Here is a 14,898-nt window from a genome sequence, read left to right on the forward strand (position 1 = left end):
AAATACATACATTTGTGCATTAGTTGTATTAAAAACTGTCATTTACATATTAACTTAAACAAATAAATAATTACTTAAGCAATCCTCTCACCTCGACGCTGATGAGTCATTCATTATTACGTTCCATTCAAATATAAAATAAGTAAAACCATAAATTTTTAATCATCAATGTCGCCTATCTCAAAGTACCTGTTTTACGGTACCCATAGTTTTTCGGAATCGAATTAAATGAAATGAAATACTAATGAAAAACTATATTTGCTCTTATTATAAACGTCTCTTGAACATAAACGTCTTCGACTATTTTTCCTACAGTACAATTGTACTTGTAACATTGTACTTTTAAAAAGTCACCGTAATATTATCATCGTAACAAAATCCTGTTTATGAATTAAATAATTTTCTTTCTGAAATAAATCTTACAGAGGTGAACAAAAATAGACAGCATTATTCATCATCTATTCTTCTTTACATGCTAGACCTGGCCTCGGAGATTGGCGGGCCGCGCCACTTCAGACCGGTAAATATCTTGCATTTTAATACCCCAATAAAATAAAGAGAAAAATTCTATAAAATCTTCATACATATCGTACACGTAGGTCTGAAGGTGGTTAACTCAAAAAACTAGATTTTTGATGCATAATTACCTACGACCAATAAAGATGTAAAAATATGTTCTGGTTGCGTACAAAAATCAGTTTTCTATAAACTTCTAGCACGCACAAGGATTGAGGAATCGGTTTTTCGCGATTTCTGAAGTGTTTTTTTGAGTCAATTCTCTTTAGATCTAAGTGTGCGATATGTTCGTTGAATACTTAGGTACTTACTACAGCTCTCGTGAAAATCTGCCGTTATGAAGTCAGCAATTTCAATGCAACGCTAAAGAACAATAGTGTTTTGTTAACTCTTGCGCAGTCATTAGTACCAAACTTCACAATGGTGAAGAATTTTCACGACAGCTGTACTCAAATGCTCTGAATATTGCACCTTGATTAGGCTGTCCGTCCACATCACGACTTTTAGTAGGACTGATAATGGACCCAATTTTTTATAGGATGTTCTAAGATTGAGCAAGCGTGGTGGTTAATGCTCAATCCTTCTTCTTGTGAGAGGAGGCCTGTGCCCAGCAGTGGGACGATAAAAGGGCTGTAACAGTACCAGTTCTAAGATTTTATGATCGATTATTTGTAGGACATGTGCGTCGCACTATTGCTATCAGTGTGTTCTATATTTTTCTCACAAAATATCTGTCACCGATTGTTGGAATTGGGCGGTCAGTTCTAAAACAAAAACCAGTTAAAGGCAATACAGGTTTCTTTTCATCATGGCCCACAATTTTGCATGCTAATAATAATAACTTTGTTCACTAAAGTTGCCTTAAACCATTAGAAGTCACTGTACGCTCGATTGAGTACAGTCATATTCCTAAGTGTAAATAACAGATCTCGCAAAGTTAATGTAGTTAACCTTGTTATTTTACTTGATTATAACACCCTTTTATGATATGAAAAATATTATGTGCGTAGTGTTTTTTTTTTTCACAAAACAATTTTTTCCCCCATATTTTTCTTGTGTTTTGTGTTCCAATTCCAAAATAATTAAGTACTTTTTGCATGACCTCTAATGGGTTAAAAGAGCTTCAGCGCCCCACGTTCACCTTCCAAAAATCCGGGACTATAGTCCCGTGGTGCCGTAGTGACATACAGATATATTAACTGCAGATCAACGTACTCCCATTGCCGCCGCGCGCCGCTTCCAACGAGAAGCCAGTCCGCCCCGTCGCTCGCAAGCCCGTGCTGCCTCGCAGCCGCGCCTATCCTCGCCTGCGCTACGACAACGGCATGGAACTAATTGAACTTGGCATCCACCACAACCGCCACCCAGGTCAGTAATCACCGACGTATTTATAGCTTTAACAAGGGGGGGTGGGGGGTAACATACGACGTCGAACGACGTCTTAATATTGTAAGACCGATGATCGAGAGCTGGGTTTTTTCGGTTGTGTAGTGCCTTAGCCCTGATGCCGCAATTGTTTAGTCTGATTATGCAGATTATGGCTTAATCCTGGACTGCTTAGATTACACTAAGTATTTGCTTTCATGCAAAGGTATATGTGTAATGTACATATGTATTCCTATATTTATAGAAAAGTAGGTGTGCTATCAAAATTATAGCTGAAAATTGCAAGTGAGCTATTATAATACGTAAAATTAAAATCCCTTGCCATGCCGTCCCGGTCTGCGTAGGCCTTAGCCTAAATCGTCTCTATTTAACTTCCCGGTCAGTCCTTGGATGGGCGACCATCTTGTCACACATGCCAATACACCTAGTTAAGATATTTTAATTCTAACGTCTAGTAGTCAAATTAAAATGTATCTCAATAGCTCTTAATTGGTTTCAGAAGGCATCGAGCGCCCAATGATTCCGCATTTCAGACAGATTGTCCTGCAAGAACCCGAGAGCCTAGAGAACAGCTTCGTCGATTGCGTGTTGTAATCTAATCGATTTACCTTAATACTCTGAAGTGTTTTTGTAACCCTTACATTTGTAAGACCTGATTCACAGCACCGACCAAATAGCCGAGCTTTGTTTTCCGTAAAAAACGGAAAACAAACTGCAATGTACTGTCGGCAGAGTCGGTTGCTGTATTCAAGTCAATATATTTAAAGTAATAATGTTCTTGTTACTTAACATCCATCATTTCATACTTGCATACCTTCATCTATAAAATATTTTATGATAAATGTTTAATAATAAATGTTTGTTTGATAAATGTTTACCCGTTATTAATAAAAAAATATATAATCCATTTAAATTTTACATTAAATTTAAGTAGCAAAATATTAAAAAAAAAAAAACAATATAATGTATAAATGTACATATGTTCAGAAATATTTTTAAGATGTTAAGTAATTTTTAATAGATATTATCATTCTCCATTTTCATTTCCATTGTCATTCTATAAATGTGATAATAGATAAACTAGGCATAATAAGGCTGTGCATTTATAGGTGCTATTCAAGGGTTGTGAATATAATAAAATCGTTTGACAATATGATGTCAATTGATTTATTTTATGATTTATAAATTAGTTTCTTACTCTTAACTAAAGATAAACGATCTTAGTATGACTTATTATTTGAAAATTGAACGCGACCAAAAATCAATGTACATAAATCAATTGAATCATTATTTTAAGCAATAGTTTGTTTTTTAACATGTATTTTTTATACATACCTTTTTACATAAGCCTGTTATTTGGTTACTACTCAAAAGTAAATTTTCGAAATTTGCGGTAATGGTTTGTGTTAATATCGTCAAATTATAATTTAAAAAATCTCCTTCCGCGAGCTTATGTAAAAAGGGTATTTATGTAGTTTTTTTTACCTGAATGGTTGTAAATATAATTCTATCTATCCATCTATTTTTCAACTTTTTTATTGATTTATTTTGGAAAGATATAAATTATGTTTACAACCTTTTTTAATATAATTATAGATGCTTTATTTCAGGAAAGCGAGTGAGCCAAACTTGTGTGTGTAAAGTTGCAATATACATACACAAGTATGGCACACTCCACTTTCTTTCGATAAATAAAACATCTATAGTAGATCACGCACCTTGCACAGAAACAGAAAAATGTTAGGTCACAGATTTTAGTTTTTTAATAATTCTTAGACGCGACAGAAATGTCTAATATAAAATGTCTATGTCTACACTCCGTGTGACAAATGACATATTTCTGTTTTTAGAAGCCAGCATATAGTATCATTAATACGTAACATGGGGACCACGACGTCCCTACACTTTTCTCAATGAAATAATTTCTTAGTCTTAAAAGGCTTACTACACTAATTAGGTCCCACAGGGCGTTGGACCCGCTTTTAGGATATATTCAATAATAATAATAAATGTCTAAAAAAAAGTATAAGTATATTAAATAATTATACTTTTTTTATATAACATATGAAATATATATAGGTATATATAATATATATAAAGAATTATATTTAATGTTCTATATGTAAATAGAAAAAAAAACTCCTGCGTGTTCTATTGAAGCTTTAACCCAGTCAAATAAACGTTGAATCTCGGAATGAAAGCTATTGCTACGTCAAACCGCTCGACCGCGCGGACTACCACCAAACGGAATTCGCGTCCTTGGTAGCTCAGAGATCTGAAAGTTTCCTTCAGAAGGGAATTCAAGATTCGGTCATGATGTCATACTATATTTGGCTTCTTGCATTCCGAGGTTCAGTGGTATTTTGACCGGGCTTCTTAACTCATGACCATTTCATCACTCGATAGCTTTAAAATCATTCAATGATATCTACTTAGTTAAAAATTGAAAAAAAAAATAGTAGTAAATAATCAAAATAATCTTTATATGTGTATATTGATGTTGAGGAAATAAAAAATTAATGTCTATTTAAAATAGTTATCAAAATAATCATTATAAATTGATGTTTAGGAAATAAGAAATATATGTTTAAATAAATGTGAATTCGTGATAATTGTATATCCTTCTAATGTATATTAATATTCTTCTAATAATATAAGCTTCTATAATGTTTAGTTTATATAAATATGTATGTGATTCTGATTATTTAAATAAAGATATTTATTCTCTTCCATGTTGGTATTTTCTTTTATGATATATAATATTTTGGTTTAGGTAGTCAGGCTATTAGTTTTAAAGGAGAACGCCCAAAAATGTTTGAACTCCGGTCAGCATGGATTGCCGAATCTGAAGTCCCCGGGTTCGATTCCCGGTACAGTAAACATTTGTGTGATGAGCATGCTTGTTGCCTGTGGTCTGAGTGTTATAATAAACGTATGGATAGTACTTAGTTTATCATTTGTGCTTGGGGCTAAAAAAAAGTCGTGGTGGCCTAGTGGGTAAAGAACCAATCTCTCGAGTATGAGGGTGTGGGTTCGATTCCAGGTCAGGCAAGTACAAGTAGTTTTCTAAGTTTGTATGTACTTTCTAAGCATAACTTAGACACCAATGGCCGATAAAAAGGTGAAGGAAAACATCTCGAGGAAACCCGGACTATATAGTCCGAAATCACCAACCCGCATTGAGCAAGCGTGGTGATTAATGCTCAAACCTTCTCCCTATGAGAGGAGGCCTGTGCCCAGCAGTGGGGCGATATAAAGGCTGTAACAGTAACCTTGGGGCTAACCGACTACGTGAAACAGATGTCTCAATATTTATTAATATTTGGTAAGTTAGGGCAGTGTCCTAAATGCAATATTAGCTTTCGCTAAACTCTGCTAATGAGTACTTTCTGTCGTAAGCAAAACAATAGAAATAATACCTACCTTGGGGCTAACCGAGTACGTGAAAACATATATATGTCTCAATATTTATTAGGTAATATTTGGTAAGTTAGGGCAGTGTCCTAAATGCATTATTAGCTTTCGCTAAACTCTGCTAATGTCAACACTTTCAGTAGTAAGCACAACAATAGAAATTATATTGGGAACGTACTATTTGGTCTACTTAGCTATATTTTTTTTATCGGCTCAAGCTTTTCCTGAGCTCATCCCTTGCTCCAAAATATTCGTTCAGACAATCTTCATTATATGGCTCGTCAAGTACCGAACTGCGAAGAGACGTAAACGGTAAGATAACAGAATATTTTTAAGCAGTGTGGAAAATACCCGTAATTCAGTATCAGTTTGAGAACATATCTGCATTATTTAAACAATATTTGTATATACAGGTATCTGCGCTAAAAAGTTTGTAGCAACTATGTTGGGATCGACTTCCAGTCTAACCAGATTTAGCTGAGTACCAGTGCTTTACAAGAAGCGACTACCTATCTGACCTCAACCCAGTTACCCAGGCAAAACTGGCGTCAGACTTACTGGCTTCTGACTACCCGTAACCACTGCCAACGATGTTCAATGACAGCTGGGACCTACAGTTTAACGTGCCATTAGAAACACAGTCATTAGTGTCCAAGATATCTTAGAAAGTACATACAAACTTAGAAAAGTTGCATTGGTACTTGCCTGACCTGGAATCGAAACCACGTCGCCCTCATGCTCGAGAGGTTGGCTCTTTATCCTCTAGGCCACCACGACTTTGACATCTTTCGTTATGTATAACTTTCAGAACTTTATAAATGTATAACTTTAAGATCCACAGGACTCCATCAACACCTCTAATAGATACAGTGGACTACCAATCGACTTAACAGAGGAGACCAATGAAATATTGGAAAACATTAAGCCCACTAAAAGGGTAAGCAAACCACCGCCGATAATACTGTATGGAATAATGGACCTAACTCAGCTCACTGAACTACTCAACAGCTCAGTACCGCCTGGTAGCTATTCATATAGAATAGTAAACAGAAATCAGCTCAGATTGATGGTGAAACCCATGAGGTGTACAAGGACACAGTTGAAATTATTCGAAAGAATGGACTCAGACGCCATTCCTTCACACAAAAAGAAAAAAGATGTTGTAGAATTGTAATTAAAAACTTGCACCACTCTACGCCATTAACAGCAATTACAGAGGAAATAGAAAAATCAGGAAATACCTAAATCTATTAAACAGTTACCACTTACAAAATTTAAATTTCATAAAAAAAATATTTAATAGAAAACTGTTATTATAATCTTAACGAATTCTTAAATAGGTAATACCAATCTAGTTTATATGGACACTTAAGTTTAATTTACTCTTCACATTTTTTAAATTATTGTTTTGATCTCAATTTTTTGTTAGAAAAAAACCAAGATGACGACAGGGAGTGGGATGCGGTCTCGGATTGCGAGTCCGCATCCAGCGATGGAGCTGCGGGTGATCTCAGGGTCCCCCAAAACAAGAAGGAGCACCGGCTCAAGGGGTTCCTTAAGAGGAAGAAAGACGACCAGGGGTCTTCCTCCGGTGGCCGCGGGGCCTCGACCAAAAAGGCCGACCGGAGACCGTTAAAGAGAGGGAAGCTGAGGCACCCAAGGACAACGGAGGAGCAGCTCAACAAAGCTCTTCCGAGGAGGACGCGGCGGCCGTCGGCTCCGACCAGTAGCGTAGAGCCAATTTCGCCAAGACAGTGGCGGCCGCGTTCAGGGATGTGTCCCTAAAGCACTTCAAGGCCAATCGGCAGAGTGCGATAGTTTCGGCATTTAGCTGAGTACCAGTGCTTTACAAGAAGCGACTACCTATCTGACCTCAACCCAGTTACCCAGGCAACCCGATACCTCTTGGTTAAACTGGCGTCAGACTTACTGGCTTCTGACTACCCGTAACCACTGCCAAGGATGTTCAATGACAGCTGGGACCTACAGTTTAACGTGCCATTAGAAACACAGTCATTAGTGTCCAAGATATCTTAGAAACAGTACATACAAACTTAGAAAAGTTGCATTGGTACTTGCCTGACCTGGAATCGAAACCACGCCGCCCTCATGCTCGAGAGGTTGGCTCTTTATCCTCTAGGCCACCACGACTTTGACATCTTTCGTTATGTATACCTTTTTTGTTCTTGTACTAAAGTAAGTGTAGGTAGATAGACGAGGACAAGCAAAAAAAATAAAAATGAATTTTGATATCTTTATTTGGTACCTCTTACAAAAGTTTCGATAAATAAATGTTCACTTTTATATAAGCCTTTGGTGCTGGTTTCCTTATAAAATTATACCACAAGTACACTCTTAGTATAGTTATCGGCACGGATATTGGGCTATGACCTTCACCTGCGCAGAAGCGATTTATTGGTTTATTGCCTTGTGTACAGTGCGCAAAGCGGTCCCCACTCTTCCACCGAGAGCTCAATATCCGTGCCGATAACTATAGCAAGTCTTCAAATATACAACCTAAATAAAAAAAAGTAAACTAGTACACTTATCCTAAGTTTTAACAACTTTGAAAAGGGTCACTCAGTTCACATTCACTTTGAAACAATGACGTGAATGTCACAGTTTATCCAAAAATCATTAGTGGAAATTAGTGGAACTATTTGCCATAATTATTCTAAAGTATCTATTGTGAAATATTCGCAATGTTAATTTAATTACAAATATAAACCCGCGCGCGTAAGCAAAGTACTTTTAGTAAACTCCCCGAGAACCGCAAGATTTTCTTTGCATAAATAATATAAGTCAGTAATCCCAGTTTAATTTTAATTATTTTCTCATTAACTGATCTCAATAGTTTAAGATTTGTTCCGGCGGAGGGTAAGCCTGGTGTTACAGGATACAGGATCAACCTACCACAGACACCAGTCTCTATATCCAATGAAACGTGTACTACCATATTCTTGTACTTGATGATGAGAAATAAATAAAATAAATAAATTCAGAAGGGAGATACAGTTGCTTGCGTCCGTAGGATTTACCACCTCTTCCTAGGCCCACGTGTCCCCCGGGTGGTGCAAAATAAGCAACGATAACGGCGAGCAACAGGCGGCGGTCAATAACCTGTCCACCGGCTACTTGCAAGCCTTGAAGGATTAAATCCCTTCAAAAAGTGTAACCATAGTACCTTGGGAAAGCGCTATGAGTATGCCCCACCGTTTAAATATGAATTATGAGCGATTATGAAGAGAATTTGTCATGCGATCCGGCTAAAACCCGGCGATCGCAGGTTTCCGGGCCTGTGAGTGAGAAATTGGCTACCGAAGACCACACAGGAGTGGACGGCCAGGCTCCTGCGACGGTAAATGCTAATAACATTTGCTCCACCCCCCCCCCACTTGGCCAAGAGTACCCACTAAATCAAACTCCAAGAAAAGAAAGATGTCCGAAAGTCCACCACATGAAAATAATCTAAAAACTGATCCACAGGACTCCATCAACACCTCTAATAGATACAGTGGAACCAATCGACTTAACAGAGGAGACCGATGAAATATTGGAAAACATTAAGCCCACTAAAAGGGTAAGCAAACCACCGCCGATAATACTGTATGGAATAATGGACCTAACTCAGCTCACTGAACTACTCAACAGCTCAGTACCGCCTGGTAGCTATTCATATAGAATAGTAAACAGAAATCAGCTCAGATTGATGGTGAAACCCATGAGGTGTACAAGGACACAGTTGAAATTATTCGAAAGAATGGACTCAGACGCCATTCCTTCACACAAAAAGAAAAAAGATATTGTAGAATTGTAATTAAAAACTTGCACCACTCTACGCCATTAACAGCAATTACAGAGGAAATAGAAAAATCAGGAAATACCTAAATCTATTAAACAGTTACCACTTACAAAATTTAAATTTCATAAAAAAAATATTTAATAGAAAACTGTTATTATAATCTTAACGAATTCTTAAATAGGTAATACCAATCTAGTTTATATGGACACTTAAGTTTAATTTACTCTTCACATTTTTTAAATTATTGTTTTGATCTCAATTTTTTGTTAGAAAAAAACCAAGATGACGACAGGGAGTGGGATGCGGTCTCGGATTGCGAGTCCGCATCCAGCGATGGAGCTGCGGGTGATCTCAGGGTCCCCCAAAACAAGAAGGAGCACCGGCTCAAGGGGTTCCTTAAGAGGAAGAAAGACGACCAGGGGTCTTCCTCCGGTGGCCGCGGGGCCTCGACCAAAAAGGCCGACCGGAGACCGTTAAAGAGAGGGAAGCTGAGGCACCCAAGGACAACGGAGGAGCAGCTCAACAAAGCTCTTCCGAGGAGGACGCGGCGGCCGTCGGCTCCGACCAGTAGCGTAGAGCCAATTTCGCCAAGACAGTGGCGGCCGCGTTCAGGGATGTGTCCCTAATGCACTTCAAGGCCAATCGGCAGAGTGCGATAGTTTCGGCATCCGCCTCTATAATTGCGGCAGCTGAAGTAAGCTTCGGCCAGGCTCCAAAGAGCGATCTGGTCAAGCTACAAGAAGAGATGACTCGTCTCACGGCCGCCCTGGAGTCGATCCTGAAGGAGAACAGGAGTCTCCGGGCAGACTTGAGAAAAATGAGAGAGCAGGAGGCCGAACGCAGCGAGACCACTCCGCAGCAACCGCAGTCCTCCCCTGTGGAGAGCCAGGTCCTGGTCCTGGTGCGACAGGAGATGGCGGCCTTCCAGGCGCGCTTCTCCGTCCTGGAAGGCAGGGTTCTGAGCCCCCCCCTCGCGGCGCCGAAGCCCCAGCGGCCCAAAGGGCCTCTTATGCGGCTGCGGCCGCGGCTGCAGCGGCACCCCCGCCCAGAAGGGGACCGCCAAGCAAGCCCCCTGTCGCGGCGCCGAACGGGCCGCCCAGCCAAACCCCAAGGCCGCAACTGCGGTCCGGGCGCAGAGGACCCCGGTGCCAACAGCGGCACCGGTCCCGTCGGCACCAGTGGCGGCGAAATGCCTTCCGAAGCCGACTCCATCTGCGGCCCCTACCTTCCTGCCACTGAGTCTGAGTGGCAGGTGGTGGGGGAGAAGAAAGAGACGGAGGGCGGCCAAAGCGGCCAAAAAGAAGGCCCAAAGACGGCGGCGCAGAGAGCGAGCCGCTGTCCCCAAGACTGCAGCAGTAGTAATAATGGCGTCCACGGCCGATTTCGGCCACGGCGGCTGTTCTCATTTAAGGAGATCAGCCAGCTGCGCAGGACATATTATAGTGCACGAGCATTTGCGCAGACACAGGTGCACTCCCTATTCCTTCACTCTCATAACCCGATGGGACGGCAAGCCGACACGACCGGAAGGAGATCAGGCGCAGGACCGACATTTACGTGCTTTCCGAGCAGCAGTAGATAAATCAGGAAATAGAAAACTGTTATTATAATCTTAACGAATTCTTAAATAGGTAATACCAATCTAGTTTATATGTACCTACCCTTAAGTTTAATTTACTCTTCACATTTTTTAAATTACTGTTTTGATCTCAATTTTTTGTTAGAAATGTAAGCATTATCTTCTATTTAACTTTTGCACGCCCTTGTGGGCAAAACATGCAAAAACTCAGATTTTTATATAACACCCTGCTTTGCAAACCTGTTTGTACTGCTTACTCATGTTTTGAACAAATAAACTATCTTTATCTTTAAATAAAGTAAGGGGTGATATCATTTGCACGCGGTCAAGACGAAACAAAAAACCTCTAAATATGTTTTTTGTAAATGTTGAGCCAGGACCGAACAATCCAGAGTTAAAGCGTATGGAATCTATATTCTATACCATGCTGAACAACACTCAGTCCACTGGAGCACACCAGATGATACCAGCAAAAATAAAGAGAATATCAAATCTCAGCCAACAAGCTCATTAGAGCGGATTTACTCAACTTCTTTATTAAAAATTGAGCTCAATTTTCCGCCATTTTTTTTGACCCGCCTTTTAGTGGTGCTGGAGCAGAAAACCTCCACGTGATGCACCCTGGGGTGCGCCGGCACCCCTCGGGGCTCTTCCCGAGGGTAGTCGGTGTCCGCATGCAAATATTCTGTCCGGTGGGGCCCAGAGGCGGCCATCCCGGGAGGAGTGCAGGTTAATCCTGAAAGGGCTAAGCTTGGAAAATGGGTAGCTTAATTGGTCATTAGTGCGAACCACACACATTTTCATTTATACAAAGTTTTAAACTCGTGGGAACTTTTATGGATACCTCAGAAAAAAATAATAAAAAAACCAAGATGACGACAGGGATTGCGAATCCGCATCCAGCGATGGAGCTGCGGGTGATCTCAGGGTCCCCCAAAGCAAGAAGGAGCACCGGCTCAAGGCGTTCCTTAAGAGGAAGAAGGACGACCAGGGGTCTTCCTTCGGTGGCCGCGGGGCCTCGGCCAAAAAGGCCGACCGGAGACCGGTTAAAGAGGGTTGCTGAGGCACCCAAGGACAACGGAGGAGCAGCTCAACAAAGCTCAAATTTCGCCAAGACGGTGGCGGCCACGTTCAGGGATGTGTCCCTAAAGCGCCTCAAGCCCAATCGGCAGAGAGCGAGTTTCGGCATGCACCTCTATAATTGCGGCAGCTGAAGTAAGCTTCGGCCAGGCTCCAAAGAGCGATCTGGTCAAGCTACAAGAAGAGGTGGCTTGTCTCACAGCCGCCCTAGAGTCGCTCCTGAAGGAGAACAAAAGTCTCCGGGCGGAATTGAGAAAAATGAGAGAGCAGGAAGCCGAACGCAGCAGGACCACTCCGCAGCAACCGCAGTCCTCCCCTTTGGAGAGCCAGGTCCTGCCCTGCTGCGGCAGGAGATGGCGGCCTTCCAGGCGCGCTTCTCCGTCCTGGAAGGCAGGGTTCTGGGTCCCCCCTCGCGGCGCCGAAGCCCCCAGCGGTCCAAAGGGCCTCTTATGCGGCTGCGGCTGCAGCGGCACCCCCGCCCAGAAGGGAACCACCGAGCAAGCCCCCTATCGAGGCGCCGAACGGGCCGCCCAGCCAAACCCCAAGGCCGCAAAAGCGGTCCGAGCGCAAAGGACCCCGGTGCCAACAGCGGCACCGGTCCCGTCGGCACCAGTGGCGGCGACACGCCTTCCGAAGTCGACTCCGTCTGCGGCCCCTACCTCTCCTGCCACTGAGTCTGAGTGGCAAGTGGTGGGGGAGAAGAAAAAGAGACGGAGGGCGGCCAAAGCGGCCAAAAAGAAGGCCCAAAGACGGTGGCGCAGAGAGCGAGCCGCTGCGGCGCAACTCTGCGCCCCCAAGACTGCAGCAGAAGTACTCACGCAACAGCCGGACGCGGTCAAGAGGGGCGTGTCGTACCGCGACGTGCTCGCTAAAGCTAAGGAGGCGGTAAGCCTAGCCGAGCTGGGCATCACCGAGGGCCTTCGGCTCAGGGTGACCACAACGGGCGCCCGAATGCTGGAGTTATATTAGCAATACTTGTTAGACCAGTTTTGCTAAACTAAAATACTCTACAAAATCAAAAGGCTGAAAACAACAACAACAGTAACAACAGCGATTTAAAAACATGCAGTCACGTGCTACTACGCGACGACGCCGTCCGCAAACCGCTGCAACAACCGTACAAAGGCCGTCGCGCGAATAGAAAGATGTCCGACAATCCACCACATGAAAATAATCTAAAGACTTATCCACAGGACTCCATCAACACCTCTAATAGATACAGTGGAACCAATCGACTTAACAGAGGAGACCAATGAAATATTGGAAAATATCAAGCCCACTAAAAGGGTAAGCAAACCACCGCCGATAATACTGTATGGAATAATGGACCTAACGAAGCTCACTGAACTACTCAACAGCTCAGTGTCGCCTGGTAGCTATTCATATAGAATAGTAAACAGAAAATATCAGCTCAGATTGATGGTGAAAACCCATGAGGTGTAATTAAAAACTTGCACAACTCTACGCCATTAACAGCAATTACAGAGGAAATAGAAAAATCAGGAAATACCTAAATCTATTAAACAGTTACCACTTACAAAATTTAAATATCATTAAAAATATTTAATAGAAAACTGTTATTGTAATCTTAACGAATTCTTAAATATAGTTTATATGTACACTTAAGTTTAATTTACTCTTCACATTTTTTAAATTATTGTTTTGATCTCAATTTTTTGTTAGAAATGTAAGCATTATCTTCTATTTAACTTTAAAAAAAAATTATAAAAAAAAACCAAGATGACGACAGGGAGTGGGATGCGGTCTCGGATTGCGAGTCCGCATCCAGCGATGGAGCTGCGGGTGATCTCACCCAAAACAAGAAGGAGCACCGGCTCAAGGCGTTCCTTAAGAGGAAGAAGGATGACTAGGGGTCTTCCTCCGGTGGCCGCGGGGCCTCGGCCAAAAAGGCCGACCGGAGACCGGTTAAAGAGGGTTGCTGAGGCACCCAAGGACAACGGAGGAGCAGCTCAACAAAGCTCCTCCGAGGAGGACGCGGCGGCCGTCGGCTCCGACCAGGAGCGTAAGGCTAATTTCGCCAAGACGGTGGCGGCCGCGTTCAGGGATGTGTCCCTAAAGCGCCTCAAGGCCAATCGGCAGAGGGCGATAGTTTCGGCATCCGCCTCTATAATTGCGGCAGCTGAAGTAAGCTTTGGCCAGGCTCCAAAGAGCGATCTGGTCAAGCTACAAGAAGAGGTGGCTCGTCTCACGGCCGCCCTGGAGTTGCTCCTGAAGGAGAACAAAAGTCTCCGGGCGGAATTGAGAAAAATGAGAGAGCAGGAAGCCGAACGAGCACCCAAAAGGGGACCGCCGAGCAAGCCCCCTGTCGCGGCGCCGAACGGGCCGCACAGCCAAACCCCAAGGCCGCAACTGCGGTCCGGGCGCAGAGGACCCCGGGGCCAACAACGGCACCGATCCCGTCGGCACCAGTGGCGGCGAAACGCCTTCCGAAGCCGACTCCGTCTGCGGCCCCTACCTCTCCTGCCGCTGAGTCTGAGTGGCACGTGGGAGAAGAAAAAGAGACGGAGGGCGGCCAAAGCGGCCAAAAAGAAGGCCCAAAGACGACGGCGCAGAGAGCGAGCCGCTGCGGCGCAACTCTGCGTCCCTAAGACTGCAGCAGAAGTACTCACGCAACAGCCGGACGCGGTCAAAAGGGTAGTGTCGTACCGCGACGTGCTCGCTAAAGCTAAGGAGGTGGTGAGCCTAGCCGAGCTGGGCATCACCGAGGGCCTTCGGCTCAGGGTGACCGCAACGGGCGCCCGAATGGTGGAGGTCCCGGGAGCGGTCAGCGGGCCCGCCGCAGACGCTCTAGCCGAGAGGCTCAGGGCGACCATAAATGCGGATGGCTCCCGAGTCTCTAGGCCCTACAAGTGCGCAGATCTGCGCATCCTGGGCCTGGACGACTCAGTCACTGCGGAGATGGTGGCCGCCGTCGCTAGGACGGGTGGATGCTCCGCCGATGAAGTTAAGGCGGGCACCATACGTCCCGACTTCAGGGGCATGAGGACCATTACGGTGAGATGCCCCGTGGCGGCGGCCAAGACCATCGTAGACGGCCGAAGACTGCTGGTTGGCTGGGTGTCGACGCAAGTCAAGCTGCTTGACCCCAGACCGCTGAGGT

The 14,898-nt window shown here is 43.4% G+C and overlaps 1 protein-coding gene across 1 annotated transcript; it reads left to right on the top strand.

The window, feature by feature from the left end:
• The first annotated feature begins 12,035 nt into the window (after positions 1 to 12,035).
• LOC135117578 (nematocyst expressed protein 3-like) lies at positions 12,036 to 12,746 on the top strand. Its single transcript, XM_064037000.1, has one exon. It carries the CDS (start codon positions 12,036 to 12,038, stop codon positions 12,744 to 12,746), a length of 711 nt encoding a protein of 236 aa, XP_063893070.1.
• Positions 12,747 to 14,898: the final 2,152 nt, after the last annotated feature.

The sequence above is a fragment of the Helicoverpa armigera genome, chromosome 1, assembly GCF_030705265.1.
Source record: "Helicoverpa armigera isolate CAAS_96S chromosome 1, ASM3070526v1, whole genome shotgun sequence".
Lineage (NCBI taxonomy): Eukaryota > Metazoa > Arthropoda > Insecta > Lepidoptera > Noctuidae > Helicoverpa > Helicoverpa armigera.